This window comes from Aegilops tauschii, chromosome 2 (assembly GCF_002575655.3).
Source record: "Aegilops tauschii subsp. strangulata cultivar AL8/78 chromosome 2, Aet v6.0, whole genome shotgun sequence".
NCBI classification, from domain to species: Eukaryota; Viridiplantae; Streptophyta; class Magnoliopsida; order Poales; family Poaceae; genus Aegilops; species Aegilops tauschii.
The window spans coordinates 5,650,275-5,666,065 of record NC_053036.3 but is presented as its reverse complement, the minus strand read 5'-3'; the positions used below and the strand labels follow the sequence as shown (position 1 = coordinate 5,666,065).

The following is a 15,791-nucleotide window of genomic DNA, read 5'->3' as shown; positions in this document are numbered from 1 at the left end:
GAGGTGCCTTTCGCCTCTACTGTCGTGGTTGGGGGTTGTGATATGGATACTTAGTGATGTGGGTGTTTGTGATGCCGGGACGGTGGTCCTACATGGCCGGCTCCACGGTTAGCTTTCCGGTAGTCTCTGTGGTGGCCTCACCTCTTGATCGTGTGGGCAACAAGGGGTGCAGTGGCGGAAGGCTCAGGTATGTTCTTGAAGTGCTCAGATCTGTTGTGGATGAGCTGACCCTGGTTGATGCGGTGACCGGGACAACTCCTATAGGCGAGTTTATGAGCGAAAGCTTTGTGTTTCTGGCGCTGGCGATGTCGGCGCCCGTTGGTGTCGCTTGCCTCCTGAAAACGTCATCATGGATCTTCCCTTGTGCGAGGTCTCTAGGTGAAAACACTAATCTGTTTGTTTGGACACGGCAGCAGCGATGCTTCACGTCATTACCCTCTTGGGGGCGTTGTCTTTGGCCGGGCCTCGGCTAGGTGTTAGGCTTGTTCTAGATTCGTGGTTATATTATGACCATGTACTTTGTTGTGTTGTTACTTCATATATAAAATGGGGCAAAAGCCTGGTTCGAGAGAGGGCAACCACTGCTTGAAACCATGGATTAATTGATCTGAGAGAAAAACAAAAAAAGACTTTGCTTATTTCCGTTAATTAAGCATATCACGACTGAATAGATACAGAAAATATCTGGAGTACTAGTTTATGACCGACTTTCTCAAACTAAAAAATAACACCGACATGTTGTAAGGGGCAATAAAGGCAAAATTATACATCTGGAGTACTCCCTCCATGAATAGTGTCAAAAATGATCTTACATTTTTTAATGGAGTGAGTAGTAGTTATCCAGTATGTAAGACATTTTTTGACATCATAAAAGTGTTACAAAACGTCTTATATTTTAGGATGGAAGGAGTATCTATTACCGACTTACTTATCGTATACTAGTTATTACTGGAAGACTAAATATTGTAGGACCCTCATATATGCTAGCTGGTATGTCAATTACTCACGTGATATTTAATGTGTTTGTCTGTGCATGTATATATAAGTGCGAGCTTAGTAGTAAAGGCATCAAGATAGGAGTCATAGGACACATAAACATTCCTTCGTTCCTCATGGCGTCCGTCTTTGAGCCCTCAGTGTGGAGTGACTTCTTCCGCCGATACAAGCCGCAGCCACCAAATGTATGCATGCCTGCTTCAGCTTGAGTATATGTAAATTTATGTTCTGCTCACTCGTATACACAAACTTCCTCCATCCAGATATATAGGGTCTAATATGTTGTTTGAGTTTGCCTTTAATCATTGCTAAAATTATTACTATATGAGACGTATCATATAAAAACGATATCATTAGAATATTTTTTTCACATATGAATTTTTGGTATGCTTCGTCTAACATGGATGTTATGCATGTTATATATTATTGTTCTAACCCATGATAAAAGTTTAACATCGAAAAGTGTATTCTTAAGGCTTCTTCGGTTACACAAAGTAAGAATTGTATTCTAAAAAATAGTACTTACCCTTGTGCTAGTTTACTCTTCCTGTAGCTGAAGTAGTAGCATGTAGCATGTAGCATGCACAAGGGTAAGTACTGCATCTCGAAAAACAGCACTTACCCTTGTCAAAAGACAAAAATGCACATATATCATTGCAGTCAGGAGAATTCCTGTAAAACATATCTCTGCAGCTAGTTCATAAGTCAGACCACTTGTATGTAATTAGTGCTCATTATGTTGTAGTTCTTCCACAGTTCCACTCTCTTAACCTTGAAGCGCAAATCTCAATGTGATCAGATCGTACGGTACCTTGATGGGTGGCAACTATCCTGGTGGGACTAAACTATTTTCGTGCTTCATATGATACCTAGACTACCGAAGGTCTTAGGCTACTTCCATTTTGTTGTGGGTCCGCTAGGACATTAATGATCATGCATGCATCTCATGGGGCACTTGTCATAAACTATAGGAGTATTATGTTCTAACTTTCAAATTTGCATGTACTCCTTCCATTCCATAATATGGTGCACACTGGTTTTCACGAAAAATCAAAATTCACAGAAATTTGACCAAATTAATAGAGAACATTAACTATATATATATATATATATATATATATATATATATATATATATATATATATATATATATATATATATATATAGACACACACACACACCATATGAAAATATATTTCATTCCAGATGCTGATGTATTTTTCTATAAATTTGATCAAAGTTTAAAAAGTTTGCCTTTACAAAAATGTACATACTATATTTAGGGACCAAGGGAGTATGACTAGTGTATAAGTTAGTGACTAGTTTGGTTGATAGTAACAGATACATGTATGCAGATCTCACAGGAATGGATGAAGACCAGAAGAGATAAACTGAAGAAAGATGTTCTCTTATTGTTTAAGACTTGCACCAACAATTTAGATAGAATGACACTGGTGGATGTAGTCCAACGCCTAGGAATAGAACACCTGTTTGAAGAACAGACGGCTACTGCACTAACTGACATCCATCGAAGTGAATTCAACAGCTCTAATCTCCATGATGTATCTCTTCGGTTCCGCCTTCTTCGGGAACATGGACTTTGGGTATCTCCAGGTATTCATATTCATATATAAACATAGATCACCTTTGCATGTGTTCAATTACGTAAATGAACTAACTTTTCATGCAGATGTGTTCAAAACTTTCAAAGGAGAAGATGGCACGTTTAACCATGATATAACAAAAGATCCAAAGGGACTCTTATGTTTCTACAATGCAGCATACGTGTTAACCCATGGCGAGCCATTACTCGAAGAGGCCATCTCTTTCACGAAATATCATCTGGAATCTTTGGCACCAAGCCTCGTCTCCCCTTTAGCTGAGCAGGTCAAGCGTGCCTTGCATGTACCCTTGCCAAGGACCTACAGGAGGTTGGAGGCACTGCAATACATGCCAGAATACGAAAAAGAAGTAGGGTACAATCCAACTCTTCTAGAGCTTGCAAAGCTGGAATTTAACCTCCTCCAGAGTGTCCACTTGAAGGAGCTCAAAGCTATCTCAGAGTATGTGAGCTCTGACACACACTCAAGCATCTTCTTTGACATATCACACTACTAAGCACAGACACGCACATACTACATTATTTATCAATATTTAAAATTATTTATGGATTTTTCAGGTGGTATAATGATCTGTCAGCATACGTGGAGCTAAGTTTTGCTCGGGATCGTGTGGTGGAGTGCTACCTTTGGGGCTACTCTGTCTTCTATGAGGAAGAGTACTCTCTAGAACGAATGATCTTTGCAAAGTGCACATTTGTGCACACATTATTGGATGACATCAACGACGTTCGTGCCACCTTGGTGGAGTATCGGAAGCTAGACACAGCCATACAGAGGTTCTTTCTCACTGATAGCTTTGTGTATCCGGAGAACAAAGGTTAATTCCTGCGACGGCAGTAGAATTTGTTAATTCTTGTTTCAACTAACCAATTTTTCATGCAGATGGAATGAGAGTGCTATTTCCCTTGTGCCCAACTACTTGAAGAAGTTCTATAATAAACTTCTGATGTGCTTTAGGGAGTTCGAGGATGAGTTGACACTTAATGGTAGATACCCGATTGATCACATCAAGAAGACGGTACAAAATTATCTATATTAATTACATCTTTGTATTAGTGGCATATGTTACCTTTTTATAGAATTTATGATTCCTTAGACTATTTTTCTACCAATCTATTCAAATGCACACAAATTGACAGCTAAATATGTCTAAAAACCATGTCACTACTTTATAATTTTATATTAGAAATCAGGTGGTACGATGTACTGTTTTCTTTTGAATATTGAAATTAAAAACATTTCTTTGTTAATCAGTACTGTTACTCATGTCTATGCATGCAGTTCCAACAACAGTCAAAATTTTATCTCCATGAAGCTGAGTGGTTACACCAGAACCACAAGCCAAGCTTTAAAGATAAACTGCATCTGGCTGCCATGTCCACGGGCGTCACCGCGCTATGTGTGTATACGATGGTTTGCATGGGTGATGGAGCACCCAAGGGAGCACTCGAGTGGGCACTTGGATACCCCGATGTCATCATGGCGTGCGCCAAGATTGGGCGCTTAATGAATGACCTTGCTGGCTCATCTAAAGTACGTACACACTTATGGGCATATATTTTATCTGTAACTATAATCTCTGGCATACTACTACTAGCATACTCAAGTATTTATTAGATCATGACCATAATCACTTCGCTTGAGAACATGTCATAAGTTGAAGGTCGCAAAGTTTGATCAAGTTTATCGAAACAATATCTACGCCCAACACCAAATAACTGAATTTTATTTTGTGATGGTCCTGATGCTATATAGATTTAAAATGTTGATGTGATTATTATTTTCAATGAATGCTGTCAACGTTTACAAAATTAGAATTACTAGCCCCGAACCCGTGCATTCGCACGGACTAGCTATATAAGAGTATCTATCACTCTGCACTGGAAACACGAGTAATTCTGAAAAATATAGCACGCTCACCAAATGGCAATAGACCTTTTATAGAGAAAACTTGTAATACTATGCCCAAAATAAAATATCTAGCGATGAATATAATAGAAACTCGACTATCTTAAAAAATATTCTGACCCAAGCTAACCATACCAAAAATTTGGAGTTTTCCCTCAGAAAATGGAATAAACTGCCAGCTTAGGCAATGGCATGGGAAGAAACAAATACCATATCTATTGAATTCATACTGGAGTCGTGTGATGGGAGAAATAAAGTGACAATCTGACATACATCACTTGACCTCTGGTTTCGGAATCTTAATGGGAAAAGTACGCAAGGAACTTTGAAGATTTATATATACACACTTTAGTTAATCCATAAATTTCAAGAAAATGCACAAGGTGGTCCTTCAACATAAAACTCTAGAAAAAAATTGTATGGAAATCAGAAAGATATAGCATTGAAAGATACACTCTCCATATCCAAAATAAATGAATAAAAATATCTCAATGGTTCCCAACATTATGAAGGAATGGGACACAAATACGAAAACCTTGGGAAGCTTACCAAGGTTAGAAAAGAATACAATTTTAGTGGTACGAATCTCAGTTGACCATAGTTAATCTTCACTCAATTTTTTATTAGTAATATCAAGGGGTCATAGAGAGTAGGTACATAGCACTTGTGAAAAATAATTCTTTGCTATGACAGAAGACATTGATTCCCAATTTTATTAGATAACACAATGAAAACGAAAATGAAAGTCAAAATATCAGCAAGACTGCAGTTACTTATATCGCGGAGAAGAATAGGCACAACTTTGTGTTGCAGAAAAAAAGGGGAAGATCAAGAACAATGCTTCTTTTGTACCCGACGAAGGAGAAAATAGCTATAGGGAAACGATAAATGAAGGAAGAGCAGTTTCTTTTGTAGGCAATATGAACAATCTGGACCATACAACTTAGAATAATGGAAGACGGGTAGATATTATTGTTTCATTCAATCAGATTAACATTTTGTGTTTAGTAAGCTCTAATTAGTATATCAATAGATAGACTAGGTATGGGCATGAGTTTTAGTGAGGTTACGGCATCAGAAATATTTTTTAAATAAGGGTGATTATTTTTACACATAACCGTCCAATAATACTGAGGATGATCAGAGCTCAAACTAAGTACTGGGGGCTTCTCCTTATTGTCACAATGCACTGCAGGATTAAGCTTTCATTAAAGTGAACCATATATCAAAGTTAGGATAATTGCAAATTAGAATAACTTTATCAAAAAACATATTAGTAAATTAATGGAATAATCGGTCCAAAACATAGATAAAAGCATCTGCATTAGTACGTAAATTAATGGATTTTTGCATTGATTTTCCTGAAGAAATGATGTAATGTTGTGGCAATTGGAAGAAAAAAATATGAGACACCTAAAGACCAATGGGGAAGTGAACCCATAGACAAGCAAATTGCAGAGGCAGTTTTACTGTTATCAACAACAATACGACCACTGAAAATTGGCATAGCTAGTTGGTTTTTCCTTTCAAGCATTTCCGCCTAGTGCTTAATTAGATCGTTCGTATGTATTTCAGCATGAATGCTTGGAACCTTGTTAATGATTTATTATATGTGTGATTTGGTGATCCGTTACTCTCGTCCGGATCAGGCTGCAAACTCAGATGTATATTTTTTTTCTCGAAATAATGGAGGATCCAGAAGAAGAGAATGAATCTACGATTTTTTTTGAACAGTCTCTGTTAGTGACATTTGGCATAAAATATAGAGTGTTGGTATGTTTTTCTTACCGGATCAGGCGAATGGTAAGTCATGTGTGTGTGCTTTCCTGCCAAGATCCAAAATTCAAAATCAAAATATCTCCTAAACTGAGCTTCCAAATTTAAAATTATTTTCACAGTACAACCCTCGTGTCAATATCTTCGAAGCTAGATCCGATGTTGATAGGTTTCCAGGGACTTCGTTTGAACATCATTTGTATTATGAATGATAACATGGTTGTGCTTCCTAGAGTAACGAATTTATACTTCAGCCTTAACATACTTTGTATTTGAATTACCTGAACGCTCCCGCAGCCCCACCCCCACTCCCGTGCGTGACCGCCACCCCCCCTCCGCCCCCTCCCCCCCCGCCCCCCCCCCCTCGCCACCACTTGTAACATCCCAAAATTCTAAATTTTGGAATGTTATATTACTTAAATAGATTGATTGTTTGTTTGATTGTTGTGTGATTGATTGACTGAAAGTGAGTGAAATTTGAAATTTTTGAAAGTTAAATGAGAGGGAATAAAATGACTTTCCCAAACTTTCATTTTGCATTTGTAATCTCCTTGAATTAAAATTATTTTCATCACAACACCCTGGAGTGATGATAATATGACTTCTTCCATTTAAATAAATGATAAAGGGTTTTGAAAAGATTTGAAGTTCATTTGAAAATATTTCAAATTCAGAAACTTTAAGCAACTCAATGATTTTCATGAGAGAAGATAAAATGACTTCTTCAAAACATATGAAATATGAGTTGGAAGTTTAAAAGGATCAAATTTAAAGTCCTTTTGAAATTATTTTCAATTTGGAGTTATTTGGGTTTTATTCAAATTATTTTTCTCCAAAAATAAAATATATGGAAATTACGATAAAATGATTCCCTATAATAAAAATTGGAGAAAAATAAATTTGAAATTATTTTGGTATTTTTAAATTGATTTTCATTGGATTTTATTAGAGCAGTAGCACTGCTTGATTTATTTGAATTTTTGTAGATTTTATTAAATGCCAGAAAAATGTTCAGTTTGTAGGAAATCTTTTACTGAAAATTTTGATATATTATATGCCCATATAATATTTTCTTTTATTCTTTTTGTTTTGTTTTTTCTTTTGTCTGCGTTTAAAAAAAACTTTCTCCCGCCGAACTGGGCCGGCCCAGCTAGCCAACCAGGCCAAGCCCAGACCAGCGCCGCCTTCCCCGACACCGAGCCGGTTTCCAGCCACACCACGGCGCGCCGCCGCGCCGACCTCGGCGTCCTTGCCGAGGCCGGAATTCCCTGCCTCCTCGCACAAGGCGCCGCACCCGGGGGGCCTTTAAAAGGAGCCAGACCCCCCTCTCTCTCTCCTCGCGCCGCCCCCTCTCTTCCCCGCGTCGCGCCGCCACCGCTGCAGTCCGCCGCCGCCGCCCGTACTGCACGCCACCGCCGCCCGCGCTTTGCCTGCTGCCGCGCGAAGCCGCCGCCGCCGAGCGCCATCGCCGGAGCCCCGCGCCGCCCACCGGAGCTCGCCGATCCGCCGCCGCCACCGAAAACTGCCGCCGCTGGTTTACGTCAGAAAACCCCGAACCGGTAATAAAACCGCCCCGGTCCGGTTTAGTTCTTTTTGGGTTTTGAAGCCGGTTTTCTTCTAGTTAGGTTAATCAGTAAACGTTCACTAGTTTATCTTCTTTAGCAAACAGTTTTCGTTCGTTAGTGACCGGTAACGAACGTTCACTATTTAGTCTTTTTCTTTTTCTGTTAGTTTTAGACAGGGACCCATCAATGAATATGTTTTTTATAGATTAGTCCCTGTTCTACAAACCCTCGTTACTTCTTCCTCGTTTATCCAAATCCAACGAAACCAACGCCCACTTCTTCGTTACGATCCCCTCTATCCAGTAAAACAACTTAAACATGTTTTTGAAAGTTTAAAATCTGATTTCAAACAGATTTGAATTCAAACTTCGTTTGAGTGTAACTTGAGTTTTATAACTCCGATTTAATTGATTCATTTTGCAAATCGAAGCTCTTGACCTAAACTTTCTAATAAGGCCAAATTCACTTAATTTTGGTACTGTTAGAAATTGTTTTACGTTGCAAGAGTTATTTGCCTGTTTTCGAAGTTTTCCGAAGTCTTTTCTTCGATTCTTTTGCATGAGTGCTTATGTATGCAATTGCTTGCTCGCGATAGATTGACCGGAGTGTGACGAGTAGAACTATCAGGAGTTTTGAGTGCGAGTCATCTTCATCAACAGTACAGGCAAGTTCACACTTTGATCATATCCCTTTTCATTACCCAGTTTTTATGCATTAGTTTCACCCTCAAACATTGCATGAGTAGGATCTGATTAATATGTGGGTTTTGGGAAGTAGTTGATGAGGTAGGAACCTATTGTCCTGCATTCAAGCCTTGGGAGTTACTACTACGTTATGCTTACACTGCTATGCTATGCTCGTGGACGTGGATTGGTTTGAGAGAATTCATGAAAGATGAGAGAGATTATTGTTAACTAAGGTTTAACTTAAGGTGGCTAATTTAATACACATCTGGGTGGATTGGTAGGGGCACCCTGGGGATATACCAGTGGACTTGCCCGGACACCTGGGGATATACCAGTGTTGTCCTAGGAGATCCCGGGGAACCCGTGTGATCATCCTATGGTTCACCACCCATGCTCAAAGGGACCATAAGATTATTCATGCTAGAAACTTCCGTGTGCAGCCACAAGCTATTATGGGCTCTAGCATAGTTGAGTATGTTGCATGACCTCTTCCAGTGGTAGGCTAGCAGATGTAGGGAATGTTGGTTGGTACTGTCAACCCGGGGTTAGAGTTAATGCTTCTGAAAGACTGTGTCTCCGTCATCCGTTTCTCAAACACCATGTAGTGCGAGAAATCCAATGGAGGAGATCGAGTCTTGTGGGGAAAAGTGCGCAAACGTCTGCAGAGTGTACAAACTAATCATGAATAGCCGTGTCCCCGGTTATGGACATCTTGAGTATCTGGTTCTTGGATTATCATGTTGATCTCAACACTCTATTTAATTAATTTTATTGGGTTAATGATTATTATTTTGGGATTGAGTTGGGGATATACCTTCTCAATATTTTCAAAACAACTTTGTAGTTAAATAAAATATTCCTTTGCTGTAGGGAAAAATTGGCTTTATGCAAACATAAACTTAGAGCTTTCCACCAGCCAAATATGCATGTAGTGATAGCTATTATTCATCGTTATCCTATGGTGTGAATTTGCCAGTACATTAAATGTACTGACCCTTTGTGGCTGCAACATCTCATGTTGTAGGAATCTTATGACGAGTAAGTGCTACGTTAGGGTTACGTTTTCTACACTCAACTTTGTCGTTGGTGTTGATGGGAATCCACAACCTTGTTGTTACTTCCGCTTTTTGGATTGAGGTAATAGTATTTATGCTATTTTATAGATGTGATTTACCTCTGTTATAAATCCTCGAGTACTGTGTGTGTCAGCATACCGATCCAGGGATGACACTTAAGCATAGAGACTTGACCGTCTGAGGTCAGGTCGCTACACCACTCCTCTCTGCCGCCACTAGGGCAAAGCCCGAGCAGCTCGGCGGCGGCAGCCTTCTTCTCGCGCATCAGCTATTCAAGATTGATGCGGCGGTTCCAATCCTGATCTCCTCAGTGGTGATTGGGACAGCTGGAGTGTGGCGGCGGGTCTGCAGCCGCAGCAGCAGGTGACGGTGGCCGGGCTGCCGGTCAACCTCCGATTCGGCTTTGGATCACGGTAGCGCTCCTGTTATTGATTTGCATCATGCGGACGCCCACGGGGGACGACCCTGGACTTGGCGGTGGTGGTCATCTCCTCCGCCGGCGGTGGTCGGCCTGAGGCTGGGTGGTCGGATATCAAGATCCGCCATCTAGTCCCTGTTGCGAGTCGGGGTGACAGAGTTGCCGGTGAAAGCCGAGCCGACGGCAGGCGCGGCATTCTGCGCCGTTATCTTTATAAAGGCATCGTCATGTAACTACTGCCGACCCACCCATGCTGCTCCGGGGGAAACCCTAGGATCCGGTCATCCGTATCGGACGATGACGACACTATGGTGTTGTTTCCTCTTGGGACCATCGTTTGTGGAGCAGCTCTGGAAGACAGAGGCGGGGCATGGAGCGGCTTCGTCTTGCACAGAACTTTCAGTGGAGATATCAAGTCATGCCTGGCCGACAGGTGCTACGTTGTGTCATGCATGTTTGGCAGGTGCTACGCACGACAGATCTTCCAGAGACTTCAAGCTGTATTGGGTGGTGGTAGTTGGTGGCATGGTGATGCGGTGTACCGGCGGCGACCGCAACATGCTCAACAGTTTGTACGCAGGGAGGTGGTGCCGTTGGGCTCCGTGGTGGCTTCGACGGATGGCCGAACTGGCAATGATGATGCGGATCTCTTTTCGGAAGATGTGTCAGTTGTTTGATGATGATGGCAGATTCTAAAACATGTGAATGTGGTGTAAACTTTATGTTTGCTGCACCGCCTGTAGGTTCCGATATGTTATGTGGATGGATCGCTGATGACACCGGTTTTAGATATGGGGAGTGAGAGCACTCCATATTACCGAGTTTGTAAGTGTGATTGGTGTCTTCGGGTGGGTTGATGTATGTTCCTGTTAGACCTTTGTTAAATAATTAATAAAGATTGTTGTATGCTTCGATTGATATAGAGGCCGACGGTTTTAACCTCCTTTTCCAAAGAAAGCCATAACATACTTGTACTGCCCCCTGGGTGATGTACTCCCATGTAGTGCAACTTGTGTTTTCTGCATATGGTAAGCAACTTCGGAATTGGAATTGACATAAGATGATGAATTAAGTTGTTAGATCAAATATTCGTGCTTCTAGTACCATAAAACATGTACTCATTTGTGCAACACTTACATTATGAGCAGTGTGACATGTAAGGGACTAGAGTTAAGGCGTGTTTAGCCTAGCTGAACCGAGCATAGTTAAAGGAAAACATGCAAAAAGTCGACATCCGCACATTGTTTGGTTGCCCGCATTTAGGTGTCTCGCATTAGGGTAGCAATTTTGGCATAGCATTTGGTTAACTTCATTGGCTCGGCTCACGCAACTAGACGGTGTTTGGTTCCATGCAATAGCTGTCGTCTGGTAACCTCTTCGGCTTGTTTGTGAGGTTACCAACACATAGCAGCATGAAGAAAAAATCATACACACGAAACATAAGATAGTTGTAACCATAGCTAGCCACAGTTTAAATAAAGTGCCACACTTAAACATATCAGTTCGAACGCAAAGCAGTACGATAAGAAACTAAAATACCTGGAGCATAGGAAGGTCAGTCCTAGATGTTCATGGCGAAGGCGTCGTCATGCTTCCAGCACTTGCTCACCACTTCAATACCATCATCATTGAAGACCATGACCTTGAGCGTTTCCGGAGTGAGTAGCTTAAACATCACCATGTTCCCGGTCCTGATCTGATGGACGACGGCGAAGGGTGCCAAACCATGATCGAGGGCCACCCTGCCGTCCATCAGCTGGACAGTCGCCCTCCATGAGCAGCAAGTGTTGGTCCTGAGCTTAACTCTTGCGGCACCGCCCGGAAGTGCTTGGTGAAGTCCAGGGGAATCAGGATGCACTCAAGCTGAGGGGCAAGGATCAACTTGCAGAAGTGGGTTGCACCTCCCTCCTCCTGGTATTGGTCGTAGTTATGGCACTTGCCGCTACGGGGCTCCTCCGGCACCACATCAACATCCATGGGCACCTCCTGATGCGTGGTCGGTCCAACCTCCATGGGCGGCAACACCTCCTTGCCCTTAACCATAGGCAGCACCACCTCCTTGCCCTTGTTATCTGTTTTGATCTTCATTACAAAGAGTACGCATTATGAAGAGCACAAAGTTCCAAGGTTGATCGCCATTAAAACCTATCGTCCATAACCCCTTTATTTACCCATCCTCACGGGCACTACTTACCCACCATCTCACTCAGTCATCTTTCTGTCTCTCACTCTCCCTCCTATCTACCGCCATGAACTCCAGCAGCAACTCCAACCACTTCCCTTGGGGCATACGATGGAGGGCTTTCTTCCTCGGGTGCTCGCTCGGTGACCGCAACAAGTTCGAGAACACCATGGAAGTCTGCTCCAACTTCACCCGCATGGCAGACGTCCAGAAAGAGTCGGACGCAAAGCTGAAGAAGGCGACGTCGGAGGAGTTGAAGACATTGATTCCTGACCCAGCGAAGGGTGCTATATCAGTCGACATCCTTCACTGGGCCATGAATCAGGCTGAATGCTACTTCTTGAGCTTGCGTTGGTTTTTCCCTTGAAGAGGAAAGGGTGATACAGGAAAGTAGAGATAAGTATTTCCCTCAGTTAAGAACCAAGGTATCAATCCAGTAGGAGGAATACACAAGTCTCCAATGATAGCACCTACACAAACAAACAAATATTGGCACCCAACGCGATAAAGGGGTTTTCAATCCCTTCACGGTTACTTCCAAGGATGATAACTAATAGTGATAGATATAAAAGATAAGTAAAAGTGCAAAATAAGGTAAAAGTAAATAAATTCCAGCAATTTCTGAAAATAATATGATAAAAGATAGTCTCGGGGGCCATAGTTTTCACTAGAGGCTTCTCTCTTGAAAGAAAGCATACAATGGGTAAACAAATTACTATTGGGCAATTGATAGAAAAGCGAATAATTATGAAGATATCCAAGGCAATTATCATGTATATAGGCATCAGGTCCGAGACAAGTAGACCGACTCCTGCATGCATCTACTACTATTACTCCACGCATTGACTGCTATCCAGCATGCATTTAGTGTATTAAGTTAACAAGAACGGAGTAATGCCTTAAGCAAGATGACATGATGTATAGGGATAGATCCAATAAATATGAAAACACCCCATCTTTTTATCCTTAATGGCAACAATACAAATATGTGTCATGTCCCTTTCTGTCACTGGGATTGAGCACTATAAGATTGAACCCATTACAAAGCACCTCTCCCGTTGCAAGAAAAATCAATCTAGTTGGCCATACCAAATCAATAGACCGGAGAAAAATACAAAGCTACATAAATCGTGCATAAAAGAGTCATTTTGCATTCATTATTCATTCGTAGCAATATCAGACAGAATATCTCTCTTTTAATGAAATATCTCGGTTTAAACAAGGTCGAAATGAGTGTAAAAATATCACTCATCAACTCCCCCAAGATCCAGCTTGATTGTCCTTGAGCAACATAGGGAGAAATCCGAATCATAAGGAACTCAATAGTTTAAACCAAAATAACGAAAAGGGTTTTGTTCACTTACGAATGGTATGCCTAGATAGTCTTCCGCTTCTTTACCTGAAAACTCATCATAGATATAGCCGTGGCATGGTTATAGAGCAAGTGTTAGTGAAGCAAAGATAATCAACACAAAGTTTCTGATCTACTAGATAAAATAACGTTGCAACACTTCATTTCATTTAATCTAGATGACACTTGTTTGCTCAGAATGAACAAAAAAGGTTCTAAAGATAGAGCCATAAAAACATAAGTTAGGGAGTCGAAAGCATGTAGTAAAACATGTTGCTCAAGTGATCTTGAATGCAACCCCAATTTTACTCCTCTAGGCTCTTAAACACTTTGTTTCAATCACTGTTTGCTGGAACTTTGATTTACACGTGAAGGAGATTATGCTAAATAAGTGGTCATGCATAGGTTATTGCTGTGGCTTAATGTTTGGGAACTATGGACCTTTAGCAATAGTGTCTCTTTAGAGATCTTTTGATCACTCCCCTCTATTTACCACATAAACACCCATTCGAGAGAAATCCGAATAATATTCGTTTGTTGTAGTGGTGCCACTACATATGGTAGCAAACTCATAGCCGAAATCCGAGCTATCACTCTTGGTGGATCGTTCATTGGCTAGGGAGTCCTCAGCATAACATCAAGAAGGGTGACAAAGCCACATTTACACATGTAAACACATGTATAGTAGAAAAGTCCATGGCACCTGCCGGAGGCTGTAACACCATATTGAGATATACAACACAGATTTTTGGCATAATCTCGCCCACTTTTCAACTAAGTTCCTCTAGACAACTTAATCCACAAGTGCTATCAAGTCTATTAAAGTTAACATCATGGGGTTGAGGATGTTAAATAACACTTCTCTACAATTTCTCAACTCCCAATTCTTGAAAGACTTTCTCTAGTGCAAAGTTATACATGGTTAATTTCATTTCATAATCAAAATTGTCCGGCGACATGTCTTAGTTGTCTAAACTAAAGAAACAAAGTCTACAAAATTATTTCAGCTACTAGAGCAAAACATTTGTACCAACTATCAAGACTCACTCCCATCCAGACATGTCAACCATACTACTACTACATCTACTCTAAGTATCCAAGTGCAAAAGACGTGGATCGTAGGACATACCTTCACGGTTGCGAATTTACACACTGCTCTTCCTTACTCTTTCATTCCTCGCTGTCCTGGCACAGACCAACATGAGTGTTTTGAAGCTCCTTGAGCTTGATGTAGAAGTGGTGATAAACATTGTTAACATTTGTGTTCTTACTAGCGCTGCTATGGTAGTAGTTCTTTTCTAGGTTAGAAAATATTCTTGATGACCCACTACCTATTAATGCTAGCTTCCCTGACGAACAACTAGCTGCAATAAATACTTCTCATCACACTCCTTTGTATGTTGACTATGATAATTACATTGTTGTAAATTTATACCACCTAATTTCACATACCAACAAAAGAACAAATTCTTCTATGATTTAAGACATTACTTTTCGGATGACCCACATCTTTATAAAGAGGGAGTAGATGGTATTATTAGACATTTTGTACCTGAGCATGAACAGGAACAAATCCTACAGAAATGTCACTCCGAAGCCTGTGGAGGACATCATGCGGGAGATAGAACTGCTCACAAGGTATTGCATTCTGGTTTTTATTGGCCTACTTGTTTCAAGGATACCCGTAAGTTTGTCTTATCTTGTGATGAATGTCAAAGAATTGGTAATAAAGGGTCAGGAAATGCCTATGAATTATTCACTTGTTGTTGAACCATTTGATGTTTGGGGTTTTGATTATATGGGGCCTTTTCCTTCCTGTAATGGGTATTCACATACTTTGGTTGCTATTGATAATGTCACTAAGTGGGTAGAAGCTATTCCAACTAGTAGTGTTGACCATAACACCTCCATTAAAATGCTTAAAGAAGTTATTTTCCCAAGGTTTGGAGTTCCTAGATATTTAATGACTGATGGTGGTTCACACTTTATTCATGGTGCTTTCCGTAAAATGCTTGCTAAATATGATGTTAACCATAGAATTGCATCACCCTATTATCCTCAATCTAGTGGTCAAGTTGAGCAATAGAGAAACAAAATTAGTATTACAAAAAAACTATCAATAGGTCCCGAAAGAATTGATCTAAGAAACTGGATGATGCACTTTGGGCCTATATAACAACTTATAAAAATCCTATGGGTATGTCTCCTTAC

The 15,791-nt window shown here is 40.7% G+C and overlaps 1 protein-coding gene across 1 annotated transcript; it reads left to right on the top strand.

Moving 5' to 3' along the window:
- The first annotated feature begins 1,076 nt into the window (after positions 1–1,076).
- Positions 1,077–4,250, top strand: LOC109760189 (tau-cadinol synthase). The gene is made up of 6 exons (XM_045232450.1): positions 1,077–1,181; positions 2,352–2,610; positions 2,687–3,059; positions 3,176–3,394; positions 3,501–3,636; positions 3,900–4,250. The coding sequence occupies exons 1-6, from the start codon at positions 1,113–1,115 to the stop codon at positions 4,233–4,235; spliced, it is 1,392 nt and encodes a 463-aa protein (XP_045088385.1). The 5' UTR covers positions 1,077–1,112; the 3' UTR covers positions 4,236–4,250.
- Positions 4,251–15,791: the final 11,541 nt, after the last annotated feature.

Excerpts from the sequence above, each read along its gene's own strand:
- LOC109760189 (XM_045232450.1), top strand. The coding sequence starts at position 1,113 with ATGGCGTCCGTCTTTGAGCCCTCAGTGTGGAGTGACTTCTTCCGCCGA. Across the intron at positions 2,611-2,686 it reads TGGACTTTGGGTATCTCCAG|ATGTGTTCAAAACTTTCAAA; the intron begins GTATTCATATTC and ends CTTTTCATGCAG. Across the intron at positions 3,637-3,899 it reads TTGATCACATCAAGAAGACG|TTCCAACAACAGTCAAAATT; the intron begins GTACAAAATTAT and ends CTATGCATGCAG.